The sequence below is a fragment of the Mauremys reevesii genome, linkage group 7 (assembly GCF_016161935.1).
Source record: "Mauremys reevesii isolate NIE-2019 linkage group 7, ASM1616193v1, whole genome shotgun sequence".
NCBI lineage: Eukaryota > Metazoa > Chordata > Testudines > Geoemydidae > Mauremys > Mauremys reevesii.
In genome coordinates this window covers 27848005-27871696 of record NC_052629.1, presented here as the reverse complement: position 1 = coordinate 27871696, position 23692 = coordinate 27848005, and the positions used below count along the sequence as shown (strand labels likewise).

General features: G+C 38.3%; 1 protein-coding gene across 9 annotated transcripts in view; it reads right to left on the bottom strand.

Annotated features, from left to right (window-relative positions):
• Positions 1 to 23692, bottom strand: part of INPP5A (inositol polyphosphate-5-phosphatase A) — a 404737-nt gene that overhangs the window by 4351 nt on the left and 376694 nt on the right. For 7 of the 9 annotated variants that reach the window (XM_039480830.1, XM_039480827.1, XM_039480829.1 and 4 more), the window contains one exon: positions 3744 to 3855. In XM_039480830.1, coding sequence (XP_039336764.1) covers positions 3744 to 3855 — 112 coding nt within the window. Of the gene's footprint in view, positions 1 to 3743; positions 3856 to 4603; positions 5072 to 9618; positions 10684 to 23692 lie in introns of those variants that run through there. The other 2 variants (XM_039480835.1, XM_039480836.1) reach the window with 2 other exon arrangements.

Here is a 23692-nt window from a genome sequence, read left to right as displayed (position 1 = left end):
TTCTCATCTGTAATCAGTCAAGTTTGACTGGGCAAGAACTTTATATAAACAGCAGCATTTAGGACTATAAAGTTAAAACTGAATTATCTTTAATGCAGTAAGGAAGCTTAAGGTCAGATTTACTTTATAGCATGGTTGTCTGCCAAAAAATATAAAAACATAACCTTCTGCATTGTATGCATGAACACTTTCCAATATTTCAAGATCATAATGCCACTACCATCGGAAGTGGGGATACATTCATCAAAAGCGACTTGATAATTTACAAAGGCAGCATAAAATTGTGGATTTTCAACTGCATAATCTTTAGACAGATAAACAAATTACAGCAGCGCACAAGCAGAAACAATATACACTTGGCTGAGCATTCATTACTGCATGCTATCAGGCATCAACGCAACTCCCTAGCAGTGGGCAACCTTTGGTGTTTTAGGGCTCAGGAAGCATAAAATAACATGATGGTGAGGTAACCGACCATAGCATGATAGATGATGTTGCATGAAAGCTGTTTACAGCCCCATGTCTGTACAATCTGTAACGCCTAGTGTGTGGAGCTGAACATACTGTGTTGTGTGCTAATTTGCACACACTACTCCTTTTTCTACAAAGCACTCAGAAAGTGCCGATTTACTAAAATTTGTTCTTTGAAATAAGAGATAAGTCGGCCAGAGCTGAAAAGCAATTTTTCAGATACCTATAACAAAGCACTAACACATTAAAAAAAAAGAACAATGCATAATAATTTCTCAACAACTAGTTATACCAAAGACATTCTTTGTTTCTAATTTTTAAAGATACACAGCTATTTAAGGTATAAGAATGTATCAGACTTGCAATTAAGTATAGTCTAATAGTGTGCTTTTGGTTTCCTCACTGATCCTTTTTTTAAGGTTCAAATATTTCTAATAGTGCACATTGTAAACCATTATAAAGAAATAAGATCTGAAGTCGGTGGGAAGGCAAATATAGTTTGCTGCACACAATCAAGACATTTAGAAATGACTTAGACCTATTACAACATTTTTTTCTTTCCTCCACCAATTCAGTACTCTTCCCTATTGTATATTTTCTATTGCTTTGCTCAAGTTTTATGGGCCAAAATTTCCAAGTGGCTACAGCTGGATAAGAACCTTATTCTCTGCTGGTGTAAACTGGAACACCTAAACTGAAGTTAATGCAGCTGTGCAATTTACCTCAGCAGAAAATGTGGCTCTAATTTCCCTCTGTAATTTTTGTCTGCACAAATCTTTGTCCATATCCAAAATAGCATGCCCAAAATTTGCAAATACAAAATTGCAGACACATGATTAAAAAGGATTTTGAAAATTCAGCTCTGAATGCTCCAAGTGAACTTCTGCCACTTCCCTATGGAGATTATTTCAGGCCAATTGACCTCATTGTTACAAATTTTCTCGGGTGTTCAGCCTTCATTTTCCTATATTTAAGTTTGTCCCATTACATTTGATTACACTCCCTAGTATAATCAAACAATTCCTCTCTTTGGTGGTGTTTTCACCCTTCAAACATTTATACACAGTTATCTCTCTTCTGATTCATAGCTAATTTTTAAAATCTTCCCTCACTGGTCACTCTGTCCTTTGTTATGGAGAATTCCAGGGGTGTCTAGAAGTATATGCAATATTGTATTCACTGTCTTACCAGTGTCATATAGACATGCAAAATTATCATTTCTTTGGTATATGATTCTACATATGCAGCCCAAATTTCCATTGACTTTTTATGCTGCAATATTGCATGGAAAGCTCATATCCAGTTCATTCTCTGTTCCTACCTCTTGTTTGGCAACTCTGTTTCCTACTGAATACTAGGGTTCCACAGTATTAAGATGTTATATACATTTTAATTATTGTGCATAATAATTAGAATAATATTGCCTTTATCTTGAGCTCACTGATGGCATTAACCACCAATTAAAAGATTAAATCAATCCAGGTGCATAGGGCCCTTTTCACTATTTCAGCTTTGTGGCTGTATAGGAGGGCTTGGACAGAGCAGCCACAAGGGGGCTACTGCAGTGCTTCTGCACATGAAGGAGGTCCCTATCCTGGCCCCCAAAAGGCCATCATGGATGGAAATCTGGAATCTCTATGAAGCCATTGGCTGGCAACATTTCTATAGGTGATACAGAAGGGTTTAAAATGCTATTCCAGACCTGTGACAGGATTAGTCACAGAGGGGCTGTACCATAGCCACAGCCTGTCCCCAAGTTAAGGAGATGAATTCCATTCACCACACCTCAAGAATTTCCCTGAACAAACCAAGTTGCAATGAGGGGTGAATTTCACCCTGAATGAGGGTTTGGTGAAAAGTTTAAGGTGTTAATACCAGCACTTCTTAGAGTTTAACGTGAGAAGAAGTGCTTTCAAGAGATGGAAACTTGAGTAGCTATGGAAAAAATAGTCTCATGTTTCAGTGAATTCTTTTGATTGTAATTATTTAACTTACTGCAAAGCAAACATTATCATGAGATATACAACACTGATGAGAGAGGGAAAGATAGAAGATTATAAACATAAAGAAATCAAGTTTGTAGTGTTTCAGTACTACACACACACACACACGCACGCACGCATGGAGCCAGTAGCGTGAGGATTTATTTTCCAACCCTACCTATTGTAATAAATGACTGTTAAGAAAACATGTTAGTATGCAGAAAAACAAAGATAAACACAGAACATTGTGTCTTAAATAAGCTTGTCAAGCCAAGACATTTTTGGAGAAGGCGGGCAAGATTCATGGGTGTGATGAAGCTGCTGTGACTGCACAGCCATCACAATCTGTCAATAAAGCCCTCTGGAATAACCCCAAGAAGATCACCTCACAGTAGTGTGGTAGAGAGTCACAGCACAGACACTCTAGCACAGTGGTGGGCAACCTGCGGCCCGTCAGGGTAATCCGCTGGCGGGCCGCGAGACCGTCCGCAGCTCCTATTGGCTGGGAATGGTGAACCGCGGCCACTGGGCGCTGCAGGCGGCCATGCCTGCGGATGGTCAATGTAAACAAACTATCTCGTGGCCCGCCAGCGGATTACCCTGACGGGCCGCTTGCTGTAGGTTGCTCACCACTGCTCTAGCATGTCCCTCACACCCACTTCTGGGATAGCAGGAAAATGGGGAATGGTAAGAGCAAAGAGGCATGGATGGGATGCCCCTATGATCTCCTTATGTGTTTTTGGTTCTCTGGGCCCATTTGCAACATGTGTAAATTGTGACAGCATTCAGGTTGCTGTAACCTGGCCTGAGGGACCAGTCCTACACACAGGATAAGGGGAATACCAAGGTTCCCTTTCTACTCTGTTGTAAAGTGTATAGTTTGGTCTGATCCCAGGATCTGGCTCAGTATCTGAACAGCAAAAAATGGCCAGGGAGGGGGAAGGGAGTGGAGGAAAACTGGGAAATTCTTGAGCTACATTGTTGCTATGGCATTGGCAAAATTAGGCTTATCACTGTGCACTGAAATCAGAGGACTCTATGTCTCACAGAGGTGTTGTGAAACTTAATTGTACAGTGTTTGCAAAACACTAAGATCCTCAGATGAAAAGCTTTGTATAAGGGAAAAATGTGATTATTGCTTTGGTGTTGCTGCCTTCAACTATCGCTGGGGTTTACTTTGGACAGTTAAGAATTCAGGGAGAGGCACGAAATATCAAACAAAACAAATGCTATGTTGAAGATAAATGAAGAAATAACTAGAAAATAATGTGATCACATGGGTGTACTTACTTTTAGAATCAGTTCCTTGGCTGACTGTGACATCAGAATTCTATCACACCAAGCTGGACATCTAGTATTCATGTACTGCTTTCCCTGGCTACAATCTTCACTGTATGGATAACTGGAAAAGAATCAGTGCAACATCTGTCAGCAACCAGCCTGACTTTTTAACTTTCTGCAAGGCAGCTTTAATAGCCACTGGCTCAATCCGCACCATGTTTTTTTTTTTTTAAGCCTGCAAAAGTCAGTTCTTTCAAAATGTACCTGTTTAACACACATGTCCCTCCCATTCCTAAATTTAAGGCCCAATCCTGCAAGATGCTGAGCAATTCCTTTAAAATGCTCAATGTACTCATCCCCTTAGATTTCAATGAGAAAGAGGGGTGCTTACCACCTCAGAGGAGCTGGCCCTTAATAAAAATCCATGACTTGTTATTTTTTTGAAACAGTCATAGTTTATCTCTATTTGGCCTGGTCTACACTACGGGGGGGGGTGGGGGGGTGTCGAACTAAGGTATGCAACTTCAGCTACGCGAATAGCATAGCTGAAGTCGAACTACCTTAGTTCAAATTTCCTACCTGTCCAGACGCCGCGGGATCGAACTCCGCGGCTCCCCCGTCAACTCCGCCACCGCCGTTCGCGGTGGTGGAGTTCCGGAGTCGATGGGAGCGCGTTCGGAGTTCGAACTATCGCATCTAGATTAGACACGATAGTTCGAACTCCGAGAAGTCGAACTCTCCGCGTCGACCCGGCGGGTAAGTATGGACATACCCTTTCGCTCCTCATCCTTATAAACTCATTTTAGTCTAAAAAGTTATGTGTTCATCTAAAAACTTTTCTTCATCTCTCTTTAAATCTCAAAGCACCATACTCTGACCTCACACCTGACTATTTTTTGGGGGAGATGGCCCGGCTGTTTGTTCTGTGTTTGTACAGCACCTAGCCCAATGGGGTCTATGACTGGGGTTCCTAAGCTCTACAATAATAAATAACAACAACAACAGTGGAGAAGAACTAAAGCAAGAACAAAGTCTTTGAACACAGTGGACCATTGCATATGACTCTGGGGTATAAATTAACGTGGGGAAGTACTCAGGAAACTGATGTTCTTCTCACTGATTTCCTTTGAATGACTCCCTCAAGGGGGAACTATTTCAGGAATTACACAGGACACAGAGTCAGAGGCTTGAAAACCCCACAGCGACCTAGACTTCACTGAAATACAGAGATCTACCCATACAAATCCAAATGGTAGGTGAACTCTGGCTGCTCTTCTGGGCTCCCTGATGGCTCAAGGGGAAGGATGGCTGTGGGCTTTCTCTTTAAGAACAGGCAGCTGGTGATACAGGGGGAGATAATGACCAAAAGGCAAATGAAAACAAGGGGAAATAAAACTAAAAAGCTTTACAAAATGCTGTAACTCATTCTGAAGTCACAGTAATAGCACACACACATATTTTGTCTCATTGGTAAAGGTGTTTGGAATAAAGCAGATAAGATGGAAGGTATACGTGGGTGTATTTTCTTTGAATTCAATATAGATGCTTATCTAATGAAGCTTCCTCACATTACTATATTGCCTAGGCATATTTGCAAGCAATGAGCAAGGGAGCTGCTGCACTTTAATATCACAAGATACCCATTATTTCCTTGTTATATAATTTTCATCTCCCCACCCCTTTTAAAATTCTGTTTTAGCCAAATTTTATCTACCCATCTGGCAACCCTACCGTCACCATCTACAGCCAGCACAATCAAGGTTCAGCCCTAATGAAAAAAAAAACAGGGAAACTGCAAATAGGGTGACCAGATGTCCCAATTTTACAGGGACAGTCCCAATATTTGGGGCTTTTTTTAATATGGGCTCCTATTACCTCCCTCCTCCTGTCCCGATTTTTCACACTTGCTATCTGGTCACCCTAACTGCAAAGGAAAAGTTATTAGCTCTAACCTCTACTATGAAGCCAACAAAACAATACCATAGAATGGATAGAATGGCATTATGTTGCTTAATATTCTTTCTGCTGCTCCTGAGTGATGTTAATGGGAACTGTCTGGCAATAAATAAATAAATAGTTGACTAGCAACCAAGAAAATTATGCCTTCTGAAAAAAAACTATTAAAGTTTCAAAATGTTAAGTCCACTATTTGACCTGCCTAGTTGTTCATAAAAGCTGATTATGAAAGCCCATATTCTAAACATCTAAGGGGTAATGTTTTATAAAAATGTTGTAGTGGAGAATGAATGCCACTGGATTCTGAAAAGAATGGTTCTTCTTTATTTCTCCTAATTGTTTTAAGTTTTATTCCTCTTTGTGTGATTACAGTAGTAGCAAATATTAATGGGACAATGCTTAGGCCAAATCCAGACAGACATGTTTGGGTACAAGAAATACCTGACACATGAGCCAAACTGCAGATTTTCAGGTGTCAGTCAGGCCATGTTTCCTTCTTAACTTTGTTCATCCATTGACTTGGGAGACACATTCATTTGCATAGTTGGTATTTAAATTTTGAAACAGCACTGAGGACTACCATTATCTGCTACAGTGTTACAGTATCCCTTACTATATCCAAGTTTATTCTGTTGCCACAATGGTTTTAAGTAGTTCTCTCACATAAGAATGATGGAATCAGGTCTTGGGTTTTGGATGCAAATCAATCCAGACAAGACTGGAGTTAAACTAGTAGGTTCAATGTGAAGACACCGAAGAGGTGGTATCAGCTCTCTAATGCGGAGAAACTGTCCAACCAAACCAGGGTTTTTTGTTGGATCTTCAACTGCTTCCGGATGTCCCTGTAGCAGCAGTCGATGAGAATGAAAGATGTTTTGAAGGATGAATCTTTGTCTGTTGGATACAGATCTCACCACAGTAGTCATTTTGAGAAGGGGACACTGCAATATGCTCTCTGTAGGCCACTCCATAGACTATGATGGTTTATTTGTTTAGGGACATTTTCTAGCAGGATGCTCCATCACGTGTGGGTTTTGTGGTGGCTTCTGCTTAATTTCTAAAATGCAGCTGAAGTAACCTATAATGATTTAAATAGGTTGAACTCTGATTACCTCAGAGACCACATCCATGTGAGGCCACAGAGTAAAAATCATATCAGGCACTTCAGCTAATAGCCCCTGGTTTAGCTGTCAGGGGGCTGAAACCAGTTCCTTTTCAGTGAGGGATCACTGACAATGGGATGCACTTAATATTTGGATTCTCCATAACTTTGAATTTGCTGACCTTCAAGGTCATGCTGCAAGGCTCAGTTGTTCTCCCAGACTTTTCCTAAAGAGGACAGTGAGTGAGCGAGTGGGGAGTTTTTTGAGGAATCCAGAGGGTTCTGAGATGATTCAATTTGTTGGACATTGTTCCTAAATTACTGATGTATTTTTAGAAATAAGTGCTAGATAGTCTTTGAATAAGAGGACAGGATGGGTGCATTTAAAAAATAATAAATATAAATCAGGAGGTTTTCCTTTTATTCTGCTTATTGCTGAATTAATAAAGGAATTACTGAAGCTTTCAAGATAAGGTTTTTAAAATAAGATTTCTGGGATTGTAACAAAAAAAGGCTTTCATGCTTGAATAGAAAGTTATTTACCACCCTACTTGGTGTGATATTATAAAACTGAGATGCATAGCTTTCTACCAAATGGGTTTACAAGCTATACGGCCATTAAAAAGATTAGCCATGGCAAACAGCCAAGTAAAGTGTACTGAATGTATTGGAACAAACCAGTGATCTCAGTACCTTTTCCACCTCATCAAACCTAACAAGACTCATTTTCAAAACATATTATGAGAATTCAATTTGCTGCTTCACTGCCATACAGAAGTACAGCTTATTTCTGAGTGTCCATGAGATGTTTTGATGATGTAATATGGTTGGTAGCTGAAGCTCTTTGTTTGCAATTTAAGAGTTGACTTTTTCTGGTAACCTATGAATGCATCTCTTGCTTTACTTGCACAAGAGTCCAACATAACAAACACTACTTTTTATTAGAGAAGTTATATGAATCAATCACATTTCATATAGCCCACCCCTTTACAATATAAACTCTATGGCTCTTCAAATGTTATGCCCTGTACCTAGAAAGATCCTCTAATCTTAAGTATTACAGTATTTAATTTAAGAGTCTATATTCTATAAACTGGTATTTACAAATCTGCTTTATTGATCTCATCATTTTCACATTATGAGGACTCCTGGTGATTCCCCAGGCTCTTTAATGATGAAGACTCTATAAAGAAGTTACTGTAGTTTAGAAGTAGCTTTGACAAACAAAATCAGATTTCATATATCAAAGCCTGGAACTATACTGCTGAGACTAGAGCTGAAAGAAGTGCTGTAGTTAGTTAACCAACCATGAGCAGCTGAATATAGCAATTTAACCCAAATCAGTCTGGGACAAATCCTCCTCTACCCAAGTTTGGTGTGGAGGGGGAAAAGAACCCTGACTCCATTCTAAAGGTGTAGTAGCACCCAGCGCGGCTACACCCGCAGTGCATTGGAATTCACCTACCTTGTCACTGTACATTTGCCAGACCATGCCATCCTCACTCCCCATACAATACTGAGATATGAGAAAAATTGATAAGAGAGTGCACCACAAAGAAGGAAGGGCAAAAATCTGGCCCCTTCCTTCACGGTTGAGGAGGGGTACAGATGTAATGGGACCGATGTGGTTCCTCTACACAGCCCTCTTAGGGACCTCAATCCCTGCAGGGTCCTAGATCCTGGGCTCCAGCCCAAGCCCAGAAATCTACTTAGCAATGAAACAGCTCCACAGCCTTAGCCTCATGAGCCTGAGTTGGTTGGCATGGGCCAGCCACATTTTTTTTTCAGTGTAGACATACCCACAGGTATGTCTATCCTGCAACATAAAGCCCATGCTTGAGCCTCTTTGTGTCTACACTGCAATTGTGCTAACCCAGGGTTCCAGGACACTGTAGGGCTGGAGGGTCTGAGCTTGACTTAAGCTGGAACCCAGGATCTCAGCCTTATTGCTTTGCAGTGTTGATGCAGCCCCGTTTGATTTGGGTCCTGGGAATCAGCCAGAAGCATCCCACAATTCCATGGGACAACTTCCTTAGTCCTCTCTATCCCAACAATCTGCATTCCACTCTATTGAAAATGGAAGCCACCCACCCTTTGTGGACGGCAGCAGCTCAGGTCAGCATTAACTCATTCTCTTCTGATCACTGATCTTCAAGCACACTATCAGAGTCCCTTCTGGGTTGGCAATGGAGAGCAAACCAAGCCTTTTGCAATGTGAGCTGCTTCCTGGCAATGTGCAGGGCAGGCGGTAAAGTTTTCTCCCAGTGCACCATGGTCCCAGTGCTAGAGCAGCCACATTTGGGGGCAGGGGAGCTAAGGAATCTGGTATATGGTTACTTTGACTTTTTGACTTGGGTCTGTGCACTGCAGTGCGGGCGCCAGAGCCCTAGGTTCAAGCACAGGTTAGAAAAGTCATAGGGTTAAAATATAATGTACATGTTCAAGTCCACCCCTAACATGGGTTGGCTGACTCGAGTCCCTCTAACCCTGGGCTTACATTGGAGCACAGACATACCCTAAGAGACATCTGAAGGTGTTTACACTTGCTGCATGCCCCAGAGGATCACTTGGCAGGGGCATGCAGAATGGGATTTGGGGATGGGACAGGACAGCCCCCAAAACAACACAGCAGACAGTTTGGGGCCTATTATGTGCAGTTTATCCATGCCTTAAGTAGATTTTTGCAAGCAAAAGTTATAATTGTATTTTTCTGAAATAAGACATAGCCACTGCCCAGCATCCTCATGATACAATGCCATAGTTTTAATTAATAGCTTATAGTAGTTTCAGTACAATTTTTCTTCATATAACAAGCATTAATATTGTCTGCATTAACCAATATCACCCTGGTGCTGCCATTGAAGAAAGAGGCATTCAAAATTCACAGAGACAAAAAATAAACCCTAAGCTGCTACTTGGGACATTGCTCACTTTCAGTTTCCTATGCAAATCTGTCATGAAAACATGAACTCAGGGCTTGCTGCTGCATTGCTTACACACCCCAAACTCGGAGGCACTAGAAATTCTGAAAATGAACCATCTGGAGATATCATGGGTCATGACCAGCACGGTCAGCATGACTGCCCAACGAGAACCACATTTTACTCCTGTCAGAAAGGAACCTCTTCCAATTTGGCAACTTCCAGTACAGCAGAGCTTCAAGTTCTTACTCAAAAAGCCAAAATCATCCCACTGACTTTAATGAAGTTACCAGATCTCAATTTGACCTGAATTGATTTGCATTTCCAGTTTGAACATTAATTTTGAGCTGACTTTGTGGCAACCCACAACTAATTCTTTTCTCATTTGTATAGAGACTGCAAAACATGAGTATTTCTCAATTTAAGAGGAACCAAAGCTAAGTATGAGCACAACCAAAAATCAGGGCTATTCTTCTAATACATGTCTCCAGAAAGGAACTAGAAAGGGACAGTGCCATGTCACATACATAATGGCAGCTTTGGCGTCCTTATATCCTCAGCGTCATAGTGTTTATTAATATGCTGATTTCATGCTAACAAGAAGGGATCCAAAACATTACCTGCATTTCTTTATGGTCAACAGCTCTCGCTGTTGGAACACCTCTGAATGTTATAAGTAATTACAGACAAAATATTTTGAAAAACATTAATGTTGCCACATCAAACATTCAAAAAGATAGGAAACACCAGAATTAAGGTTCCCTGTGAAAGCTTCACTCCATATCTTTGCATGCATGCATTATGATATCCTTGACCAACAACACATGGGAGGGCAGCAACAAGAACAAGGGATAGACCCAGCTCTCTTGGTCCCAGTACAGTGTTCTAGACACAAAAGAAAGTACTTCCTCTTCCTACAACACTCTGACTCATTCGCTGTCCATCCTGTGTGCTGTATGAGGCAGGGGTCCTGAAGAACAAATAGTATATCATGCAATTAAAGACAGTAACATAATCTGGTCCAAGCCTTTAGGTGTCACACAATATGCATGTTAAATATAATAACTGTACATGCACAAGGAGAGTGGCAGACAAGGTTATATAGATAAGATTAATTCTGGCAATTCCTAATGTTTCAGTGCTTGATTTGGCACTCAATGTTCTTTTTACAGAGTTTTTGTTCTCTGTTATTTCTTTTTTTTCTTTTCTTTAAAGCAAGCTGAGAAAATGGAAATTCCACATGGAATCACATTGACCCCCCAGCATAGATTATCAGCAAGGATGAACGACAGAACTTTTAGATCAATATCAAGACCGTTACCACATGTAGCTGAAAAATGGTAGCAATAATAGGCTGTTATCCTCTATCTAGACCAGCCACTACAGGAGGATGCCTTTTGCCAGCGTGGGTTTGTGAAAGATGATGTTTGACAGTCCTGGAGACTGAAGTATTTTTGACAAAGGCTACAGGGGTTTACCCTCTATCAGCAGGATGTCTTATTTTTCAGTGCTGGTATTTTCTGCTGCTTTTTCTCCTTATTGCAGACTTTTTGTTTTCATTTTCACTCACACTATTCAATCGGACTTACTTAGAAGTGGACTTTTTGTTTAAAAGTACTAAGAAGCTATTGAGTTTAATTAATGTAATATTACAATGCCAAAGGTTTTCAATTTTTTCTGAACACCTGGAAGAATTGTTCTCACTACATTTGATAAGTTTGAAAGTTGCTGTTGTGTAGGTAGATGTACACAAATGCACGGCTGTTATTTGTACTTGTGTTACTATTAGCAGGAACAAGAACTACATAGCAATAATATTGGGAACCCTAACAAAACTAAATAATAGTTTGTCCGCCAATATTTCACTAATGATACAGTAATTACAGTTAAAACTATTTTATTTAAAACACAATTATTGTGAGAGAAGCCAAATACCTTTACAAAATACCTACTGTACGGCTATAGACTTCTGTGATCTTAAACCAGCCCGCCAATTGGTTGTTAACTCAAAACACAAATGAACAATAAAAATGAATTAAACCTTCCCTTAAATGGCATTCTCCATAAGGAATGGAAAAGATAAACTATTTTGCTTTTTATGATACTGGGGGAGACGAATTTTTCTTTCAATCAGAAAACAATTCATTCTATTTTGAGAGTTCATGTTTGTTAGTTCTTTTAAAACCATCTGTCACATGGTCTATGTAGTTCTTGATCCCAGCCCTTTTAGAAAATATAGTGAATTTACTTTGTTACTTTGAATTTACTGTCATATATTGTACATTGCTTTAAAATTGTATTTTCTATGGTTAGAACATTATAACCATGCTTTACAAAGTGGGACAACACCCCGTTGATGACAGAAAATAAAAACAAGATAAGTTGCAATGTTTTCCCTAGCACAATAAAAGTCATTTTGAAAGACCGACATCTAATTTTACAACACTGTTTTTTAGACTATGTGCACACTATGAAAGTTCAATCAGATTTTAGACACACACTACTTCTAAGAGAGTTGAAAACTGCTCCCATTTGGAGGATGTTTACTTGATTTCATTTATTATTTTACTGTTGGTCTATGACTTTTGTGCCATTGAATTTTATTGTTTATACTTTATATTAAAGATGATCCTAAGCTGCAAAGTTCCAACCTAGATGTGAACTCTCCAAAGTTTGAGGGGAACCAGATCCAGGGTTTTGATGTGGCGCATTACAGAGCTAGCGATGTGTGAATTTGGACCTGAGTCCAAACATTCTCTATTCAAGCTCACCACTACTTTGTGTATTTTTATTTAGCAGCAATGCTGATAGGTACTTTCACAGAAGACTTTTCCCCTACCTGTTTAATAATAGCAGAATAATATACGGTCAAACGACCTTAATTTTAATCAAAATTTTGAAAGAAAATGGCAAGTGCTTTGCACCTAACTGTGCACTATACTTTCAAAAATGTCCACCGTTCTACTATACTAAAGCCATAAGTAACAACCTTAGTAGGCCACTGGGCCAAACCTGGGGTGATTTGTGAGCTAAGATGGGAGTAGGGTAAAGGGATTTTATTGTTTTTCGTTGACAAGGTCCCAGCTGTGCACTAATGGGAGTTGGTATATGTGTGACCTCATCACAAAGGCTCAGTTCACTAGCCAAAGTACAGCTTCCAAAAATCAGCACAGTCAAAGCCAGACTCAATTTTTTATGAACTAACATATTATTTTCCCAAAATTCATTTAAATGAATTAAATTGCCATTTATATACGTTTCCCTAAATTCAAAAGGGAAATCCATGTTCTTTAGGCTTAGTCAGCTCAATCTTTTCTAACAAATGGCCCTAAGTAATTGGACTTCATGTGCTCATCTTCTGCATCAGGTAGTTAAAGCTAAGCTATAGGACCCCCTGCTGTTTGAATTAAATTAGCTGCTTCACATTTACCAAAACACTAATAGGTCTTCATGATGCTCTGGGAGCTAACTGGCCATGATATGTATCTCATTTAAGCCAAATCGGAGGGTAAACACAGGCCTGCAAACATAGTGGCTAAAGTACAATGTGTTAAACAGCTGCTACTTGCAAATGCTACACTAACACCATGGTGATCAAACTAACAATCAGAGTCAAAGGTCACAATAAAAAGGGGGTCAACCAGGCAATCCAGTAGCAAAGGCTAAGAAGGGTAAACAGGACTTGAGCCATAACTCCACGCAGTACACAAAGCAGGAAGGTTAATGACACAGTGTAATTTTTCGGAGTCTTTTTATGGAGTTATGTTGGGCATATTGTTCTGTGGATTAACAAACTCTTTTGTGTAACTATTATGCTGAAGCTTGCGTGTGTGGTGTTAATTCAGAGTTTTTACACTTTAGTTGGTTTGTCGGCATTAATGCATTGGAATGTTTCCACAGGAGTGTTGCTGTGTGTGTGTGGGGGGTGGGGTGGGGTTGGGTGGAGATACCAATAGATTCTTCCCCAATATGCAATAACTGGCTACTTTTTTACACTGGAATGTTTCCAATAGAGACAATCTTTTCTTATTGATTATACAACATAGCCATGCTAAACCATGTATTGCCTTGGTGACAATGTCAAGCTGAACTAGTTTTCGTGTCATTAATGCCTTACTGGCTCCCCTTTGTAGGCTGGTTAGCCAATTTAAGACTGATAGCCTGACACACTGCTAACAGCAACTCACATGCTGCATTTTGCTGTTCAATAAAGAGTCCTGGGGAGGTCCAGTTAACACAAGTGGATTATTCGGCAATACCAATGCTACATCCAGTGGCCAATGAATGACATGCCCTATTGCTTTAATAACCAGAACGTTGTACTCAACTAAGTGTATGTAATACTGCTACTATCACAACTGGATACATTCGACTATGAATAATTCATCCAGCGTTGGCTTGTTTCAGTAAAAGATTCTGAAATTATTACACATGGTTCTGATATAGCTAAATGGTTTTTCTGGGAATGTGCCTGACTGTAAGTAAGTTATAAAGCAAGCTATATTTTTACCTACACTAAAACAGAAAACAACTTGTATTGCAAAGAAGAGACAATGGATAGGAAAGCATTCAACTAACAGGACTCTTAAAAAGCAACACTTCCAAAACTCAGATTAATTTATTAATAGCAAAAAGGAAGCAACTAGAGACTGTTCACACTAGAAGTTATAACCTTGTTGGAAACCATTTTTGAACATAGTCATGGTGGTGGCTTGATTTACATCCTCACCTCCCATGGTTACAGGCTATACAACTATGTTCAGAAACTGTCCTTAAACCTTTTCTATGTCACTTTCCTATCCCCTCCCTCCCCCTCTTTGTTCCTAATTTTAAATGGTGCTATACCTCTTTAAAGTAAATTGCAGAAGGAACTTCTTTCCATGTAGTGTGGTTCCTTACCTACTCCAAAAGAGCCTCTTTCCACTTTGGAAATGAATGGAGCAGTGGCATCAGCTACCTTGGTTTGATTTTTGGTAGGAGAGGGGGAATATGGGCTAAGAATACCCTTTTGTAATAGATCATAATTGTTTCTAGGCTGAGATCAGGGCCTTCCTTATCTCATTCCAGCTGAGGGAGCTGTTTCTTTGTTCCACCCTCAGGCGGGTCTACAAGGTTCCAGAATGTTTTGTGGGAATTGACTGATCAAGCACTGAGGTACTCTATTGATGGTTTGAGGTCATTCATTAATATTTACAAGGAGTTTTATGATGCTTGGATGAAGGTGCCTTAGAAGTGAAAATATTATTTATTGTTATTGTTATTATTTGGTGGAAACTGCACAAAGCCATCCTATCTTGGATAAAACCAATGAGCTGCAAAGACACCTGATAAACTCCAATATCATTTTTGACCTTGCTCTAACATTCATTAAATCCTCATTTCATGGGTGAATAGGATCGAAGTTCACCAATGAGGTGATGTGCTCAGAACCAAGACATGGGTGAGTCACCATATTAATTGACTCCGTCGGATGCTACAAGAGTAATAGTTACTGGTTCCTTGGCAGTAGGTTGATTTTTATGATCTGGGGCCCTGTGGGAAAATTTGGTGAGGACTCTGGGAACCAAAAGCAGCCTATCAAGTAATAAACCTTCTACCTTTATGCAGCAGGGCAGCATTTGGGAAGTACAATGGTACTGACAGGGTTTCAGTGCAAAAGGCAAAGTTGGAATTTGCTGGACTGCCTCTGGAGGAGGGAAAGAACAACTGAATGTATTTAAAAATGACCTTGCCTCATATGGCAAAGAGCTGGTTCACCCTGCTGCAGTCTGAGTTAAAAAAGAAAACCTAATATGTCATTGTGCGAAAGCCATGAGAATAAGGTCAAACATATTAGGGAAAAAGTTAATGAGACAATATATAAGGGTAGAAAATACGTGAGACAAAACAGGTTTCTGGAAGAACATCTGACTAGAGCTAAAGAGAATTCCAAAGGCAAAACATTCTTCTAGAAATAAATGGGATTCAACCTGTCATTCTTGGTTAGAGGTGTCAAAGCCAAGATATTGTCAATGCAGAGAGTCTGCTTGAGAAAAAATAATCACATAGAGGATATCTGAGCTACAAACATATGTCCAACTAGTAAATTACATGACAGCCTAATGCAATGACAAACAAGAATAGGTCACTTTAAGAGAATGATTAATACATGAGATTACTGTGCATGCAGACTTATCTGAAAGCAAACCTTGTAGGTGGGTGTGAACCCCTGGTAAAGTCAGCTCCTATCTCTGCCATACTACAGCTACAAGAATAATTATAATAATTAATGGAGAGAGGTGATAAAGTTAACAATTGCCCACCTGTATCTTGGCTAACCACAATGTCCTTATTTCTTTTTCACACCTACCACCTTTTTCCAATGATTACGGACTACCAAAGACCCTTTTCCAGCCTCACATTGAGCTGCTTGTTTGCTTATGGCCAGGCTGTTCAGGCAGTGACTGACAGAGCTTGCAGAGTTTAAAATTCTGAATTGTATTTAGTCTCTGGTGGTTAGTGTTGCTATGGGCTACATTAGATTACAAAGTGTATTGAGATGAAAACATGAATATTCACTATTTAAAACAAATGGATCAAAACTTGAGACTATAGGGATGAGTGAAGGATTCTCAAAAAATACAAATTTAGGAAATCTCTACTCATTCTAGTTAGGGAAGTGAAGTTGTAAAGGGTCTAATGAATGTCATGAAATCTGTGGTTTCCCAGGAGGCTTTGATTCGTGTGTGTGTGTGTGTGTGTGTGTGTGTGTGTGTGTGTGTGTGTGTGTGTGTGTGTGTGTGTGTGTGTGTGTGTGTGTGTGTGTGTGTGTGTGTGTGTGTACACTCTACAGGGATCTAGGAAGGGCTGCTGCTGAAGGCAGAATAGATGCTCCTCCTCTTCTCACCAACAGGGAAGGATAAATACCAGGGGTGGGAGTGGAAAGGAGTAAACTGAAATTGCTTTAATCCGTTTAGGGAGAGAGAAGGTGTCATTGCCTACTACGTAAGGATTATATAGGAAATTAAGCTCAGATTCAGCAAAGCACTTAAGCACATGTTTAACTTTAAGCATATCAAGATAAGTACATAGTAAGTGTACTGCTGAACAAGGATGAGATTATTCAGGGATGAGATTATTCACATGCTTAAAGTTAAGCATATGCTTAAATGCATCACGGCCTTGATCTGAGTTTATTTTCCTGCATGACTGTCTAATGACCATGTACACCTTCTCCTTTAACTGGATGACCACAAGGGCTAATATGAAGTCTTCGTATAACAGCAAACAGGCATGTGGTCTCAAATGAAATCATGGTTTTACACTGGAGAAGAGCAATAGTTACTTTTTTCAGTTCACAAGTAAGACTCTAGACATGCTATTTTCAGAAGTGATAAGTGAAAAGTTCAAAAGTTGTTCTGGAGGCTTTCCCATATGCAGAGCTGACTGGAGAAAGTGGAAGCTAATGGCCACTAGCCCAGTGCATTGCAAGACCTTTCAGAATTTGGTCATCCAACTGCATATTAATTATCATGAAATACTGTTGCCTTAATAACTGTTGACAAGACAGCTACAAATTACATTTGACTCCATGTATAATTACTGTGTTATAAACGAATACAATTATGCTGTAAATCCATCACAATAAATGTATAATTTAAAAAGCGTTAATATGTTTATGAGAGCCAAAAATTTCAGTTTAGAGTGCCTGCTTTTAAATATTAAAGAAAAGTGAGTTACCGTTTTAAAATAAAAACAAACAAAAATCCATCGTTCAAATTGTGGACTAAATGTCTGCAATGTTTAATGAAAAAAAACAACAGTCATTCATATCTGCTGTAGAAGTACTAAAATGTGCATGAAACAGATTAACATATTTTTCTGCAATCCTGTTATAAGCCAAAAACCATTTTAAAGAAAAATAAACATTTAAATTCTCAGTTGAGACATCTTAAGCCAAGTTTCAGCCCACAGCAAATTTGTATAGCTCATGATGAACCCTTGAAAAATGTAAAAGCAACAAAGAGTCCTGTGGCACCTTATAGACTAACAGACGTTTTGGAGCATGAGCTTTCGTGGATGAATACCCACTTCGTCGGATGCATGTATTCACCCATGAAAGCTCATGCTCCAAAACGTCTCTTAGTCTATAAGGTGCCACAGGACTCTTTGTTGCTTTTACAGATCCAGACTAACACGGCTACCCCTCTGATACTTGAAAAATGTAATTATTCTCTAAATATATCTGAATTTCCCGGGTTTTTCTGGTTTAAACCAGACCACTAAGATTACTTTAACTTAGTGCGGGCATGTTTTTATGCACAGTTATTTATCCCAATGGATTGTTAGCTTAACCAATTTCCCACAGAGGCTTTAAACAAAGTTACTCCCTCACTCTCCTCATAGACTTGTAAAGTATATAAGATATATGTTAAGGTGTGTGTGTGTGTGTGTGTATATGTATGGGCATCAGCCTATTCTCAGTTTCCCACTAAACACCAAACGGTGAAAAGACAGCTGCATATCAATGCCCTTCTCTCTTTCAGGGGTGTCTAGACTTGGCAAATAAAGTATTGCAGGGAAGGAGCCAGCCAGTATTTCTATTTCTCTATGGATTTAACTGCACTGTTATTTAGAGATCAAACAGGAAACAATCAGTTTCAAAATGACTTTTAAATTGTCATAAGATGGACTCTTATCAGAATAAGGAATGTTTTCAAGTTATCAGGATTAGAAACCCCTTATATCTGGTACTTATTAGAGAATCCAACTTTTACTCTTAACAACCATTAACACAATGAATAGAAAGATGATGACAAAAGTTTTAAATGCAAGTAGCTTTTCAAAAGCTAATATTAAATACAAACTGCTTTTCCTTCCGTGACCTGTGAATAAGGACTCATGACATAGTATTTTCTTTCTCACAAGCGTTAAAAGCTCACACCTTTTTAAATATAGTTCACAATCAACTGAAAAGAAAAGCTAGCAGACTACAAAAGAGTGAACTGTTCATGATTCTTGCAGAGTATAATGAAATCAACAGCTATAAATATGGGAGGGGAGGTAAAAAGAGTATAAATATTGCAACCCATATTAGTACTGTTGAGAGGGCAGGAACTTCTGGATATAGCACTACGCCATTAGGGGTCTGTACAGGGTGCCAGAATCAAGATGTCACAATTCATATTGGTATAATATCCATACAAATCTCAAAACAGAGGAAATCTTGACATTTTTGTAAATTAAACAATTTATATGTCAAAAAATTCTCAACCGCTTTGAAGTATAAATTAACCCTTCCTTGTCTGTTCAGACTATTCAGAAGCTTTTCACATTCAAACTGGTGTATTTTATCAAAGAGCACACAAAAATATGTTTTTTTGTTTTTATTTGCATTTATTCATTGTTACTTTATTGTTTTCCTAAATCCTAGAAAGCAGAAAAAGTAACACTTGTCTACTATTTCTATATGGTGGCAAGATGTTGGAAAATAAGTCTTTCACTGACATTTATGAATATGTTGGAAGATTTTATGAATTACTAAGAAAATACAACTCTTCCTTCTCCTCTTTTTCCCTCCCTCTGAGAACCAAAACACATCATCATCTTCTCATTTTGTGTCCCAACACGTTTACTGTCTCCTGTACCTAAACAAGTCATCTTGACTCTTCTTGTCAGACTGCTAGCACTTCATCACTGCAGTGTCATGCCTCTGTGGCTCCAGGACCACCACTAACATGGGAAAGCCAAATTCATCACAAGGGTGTGCAGTGTTCATACTTGTCACGCCTGACCTGACTGATGACTTCTTGAGCGTAAGTGATATGAATTTACAGCTGTATTGCATTATTTAAAATTAAACACAAGACATGAGAATGTAACTTTCTTCAGTTGCCCTAAGTATATTCTTAGCTGCTAAGACTCAAACAATGTGATCTCCCCCCGCCTCCAAATTGGGCGCCAAGATTTCTGAGAAGCAATGACAAAAAAATCAAACCGTATCAATACAAGTGATTACTTGAAAATGCATTAATATAAGATGCTGTAACTTTACAAAGGGAATATGAAAGTTTCAAACCAAGAGCTGCTTATATGCAGATTCATCCAAAATGTGCAGCATGGATTTGTGGGCTTTCTTAGTAACCATTTTCTTAAATAAACACAACCCTCAGAAGCTCTAAAATATATGTCCAAGCAATCATGCTTTCTTTACTCTCTTTGAAATTAAAAAAGAAGCACCACAGAGAAATTCAGAATAAAACAAGCTGATGTCATTATCTCATATTTTACTAAGACACAAAAATATACATAGAAAACATTCTCACTAAAGATGCATACACTAAGATTATTACAATCAGAAGCAGGACTTGTTTAAACTTTCTAAGCAAGCTGGGGAATCAAAAAGAACTAGATCTGATATATAACTATAAGTGCATGAACTCCACTCTTGAAAACATCAAAACTATTAAATGCTATTCTAGCAAAGTAACATAATCCACATAATTTTTGCAGGTTTAGACTCCAATTCACAATTAAATAGGAACATATTATTGGTCTACTGAGAACTGTAACAAATGCTATTATTAATGAAAAACAATTCTGGTCACCCTCCTTATAAGAAAGATTTGTTAATGAAACTTCACTAGAGAAATATCCTTGAACGTGAGATTGCTGTAGTACAAGAGGGTGTACAGGCATTGTTGAGATTAATGTATATAGGGACCATTACACATATCCATTGCTTAAGATTCACAATGGAGGTACTGGCAACAAGGTAACTGTAACTCAGGGCTTGCTTTTTAGAAGAGATTTTTTTCTCTGTCTCATATGCATGTGTCCATTGCCAGAATATCTAGGCACCATGTGAGAGATGAAATGGGTCAGTTGATGAGCAATAGCAGACAATTTTCTCAAGTCCTCCCATCCTGATTAGGGCTTATTAACTTGGGTGCAATGGGAGACTGAATCTTGCTAGAAGGAAGATCTTGCTGGACAAACGGAAGCTGTCTTACTGACGGGGAGGTGTGTTTTACACTGCACTCCAAAAATGAGGAGGGCACCATAATCTTCAGTGGCAGGGAATTCTATAGCTGGAGGATCCTATACAAAAAACCATATTCTAACACCTGTGTGCTTTGTCCTGGGCTCAATTAGCTTTAGTGATACTGTGGACTAAGGAATTCCAGAAACCGGAATCAGTAGTGATGGTCAAGTCCCACATTAGGAATAATTTGTAGATTTGGAATAAGACCTTGAACTGGATTCAGTGTTGGACGAAAAACAAATAAAGCACATACATCAATTGCATAGTATGTTTCCCCCTGTCAAGATTCATGCTGCTGTGTGTAGCACTGTAGTGTTATACTGGTTTAGACATACAGCTGTGCACTTAATTTGAATAAATGTATGTGCAAATCAAGTAATTGCATGGGCAAATGCCGAACAAACAAAGGGAGGAAATACAAGCGGTCCTAATTACTCTTAATTTTTTTGAGAGATGCTAAATGCAATATTAAATTTATTCACGAACATACAAGGGCCATATTCTACCATGAATCTTAGGCTAAAGCTTTCATTGACTTCAGTAGGATATGCACATTTGAGGTTATTTGCAAACCTAAACCATGAACCATAATTAAAAACATAACACAGCACTCTCAACAGAATAAGTTTATATCCCTTACAAAAAACGAGAGGGTAGAGTAAGGTTGCATCAGTAAGATAAATTTATGATCTTTTAGTTTGACAACTGGTGGAACAGCTAGAATTAAAACGCTAATCTTGAAAAAGTTTTATTTGTAAAAACTGTACGAAAAGGTTAAGTACTATATTATTTAGTTAGTATTGCGTTTGAATGCCAAAGTATAATAATGTTTCAGGCAATTAAAGCCGGCACACACACACACACACACACACACACACACACACTCTCTCTATATGGGCAAAGTGCCATTGGATAAAAAAGATGAAATACAAAGAATGCTAAAAATGTATTTTGATCTAACAAGGTTTTACTCCAATTGATAAAACCAAAGCTTTTATATTTAAGCATTTGTTATTGTAAAAGTTAATATATATGTACTAATAAGTTTTTTTGAAATTCTTATTTAATGCTATCTTTACAATCTCTTACAACTTCTTTTTAAATTCAAATACTCATTTATTAAGCACATAAGCCTGAAACAAAAGTGTCTTTAGATCTTTTTCTCTCCATCTCCCCAGTGAAGAAAGCCTTTGTTTCTTGCATTTGTAGAACAAACTGATGTACCGTACACTTTCCAGCTATGCATAGCAAGAAGCTTAAAGTAGTACTTTCTAAATGTACAAGGGTGGTTCCACTTTCTGCGGGTTAACTAAAAACATTAAAATTCAGTCCTACTGGCAGATATGACTCAACTGTCATTGTTTATCAAATCATGACATTTGCCATGAAGATTTAAAAGTTGGCAAATCAAATAAAAGGACTACTCTTTTAGAAGAAGATAAACAACAGAGGGAAAAAAATACAAGAAAAGTAAAGTATGCCATCTAGTTGGGCTTTCTTGCTCGATGCTGATTGAGTGTAAAGGTCCTACTTGAAAAGAAGTTTTGATTGAATAAAAACTGGCTTTTTGCTGATCAAAACCCCTATGTCTGTATAGCACCTACCACATGTTGCAATAAAATAATTAATACTACTAATAAACACAGTCCCATGTTTACTTCCATGAGGAAAGCTAGTACAATATGGCCTCTGGTAGCTACTAATATTGGATTCAAAATTTGCAGTCCTTATTCAGTCTTCACTCAGGCAAAACTTCCATTGATTTCAATGACTGCACAAAAACTGCAGGATTGAGCTCTTATTTATTGTTCAAAATTTATTTTGGGATTGTTTTGTCATATAATCCAGAATAAAAAATAAAAAGACAGATGAAAGAAACACTCCTCATAATGAAAAGCTCTGTGCTGGTTGGGGCAGGGTACATGTGTGATTTCATCTCTAGTTTAGCCTGTACAATTTTGGTCTTTTCACTTTTAATTATATTATTAGCGTTCTGGCTACAAAGAGAAAAATGCGTTTAGGAAGTTTTGTTTGCTGGGAACCCATAATTAGTATCTCAGCCATGCATCAAATAAAATATTAGCTATGACTGCTTCCTGATTATTGTTTCTCTTAGGGCTGTCAAGCGATTAAAAAAATTAATCGCGATTAAAAAAATTAATCGCAATTAATTGCGCTATTAAACAATAACAGAATACTATTTATATAAATATGTTTGGATGTTTTCCACATTTTCAAATATATTGATTTCAATTACAACACAGAATACAAAGTATATAGTGCTAATTTTATATGTATTTTTTATTTTAAATATTTGCACTGTAAAAATAAAAAATAGTATTTTTCAATTCACTTAATACAAGTACAGTAGTGCAATCTCTTTATCATGAAAGTTGAATTTACACATGTAGAATTATATACAAAAAATAACTGCATTCAGAAGGTGGGTAAAACAGCAGACATACAATTCTACCCCAAGGACTTCAGTTACAAATTTAATTAATGCATTTTTTTTTTAACGAACGTCATCAACATAGAAGCATGTCCTCTGGAATGGTGGCCAAAGCATGAAGGGGCATATGAATGTTTAGCATATCGGGCACATAAATACCTTGCAATACCAGCAACAGAAGTGCCATGCGAACATCTGTTCTCACTTTCAGGTGACATTGTAAATAAGAAGTGGGCAGCATTACGTCCCGTAAATATAAACAAACTTGTTTGTCTTAGTGATTGACTGAATAAGAAGTAGGACTGAGTGGACTTGAAGGCTCTAAAGTTTTACATTGTTTTGTTTTTGAGTGCAGTTACGTAACAAAAAAAATCTACATTTGAAAGTTGCACTTTAACGATAAAGAGATTGGATTTTTTTCTCTCTGAGGCCCCTCCAACATGCTATTAAAAAATGCTATAAAAACCCCACGGCCCAGGTGTGCCGCAACAACTATTTTTCTGC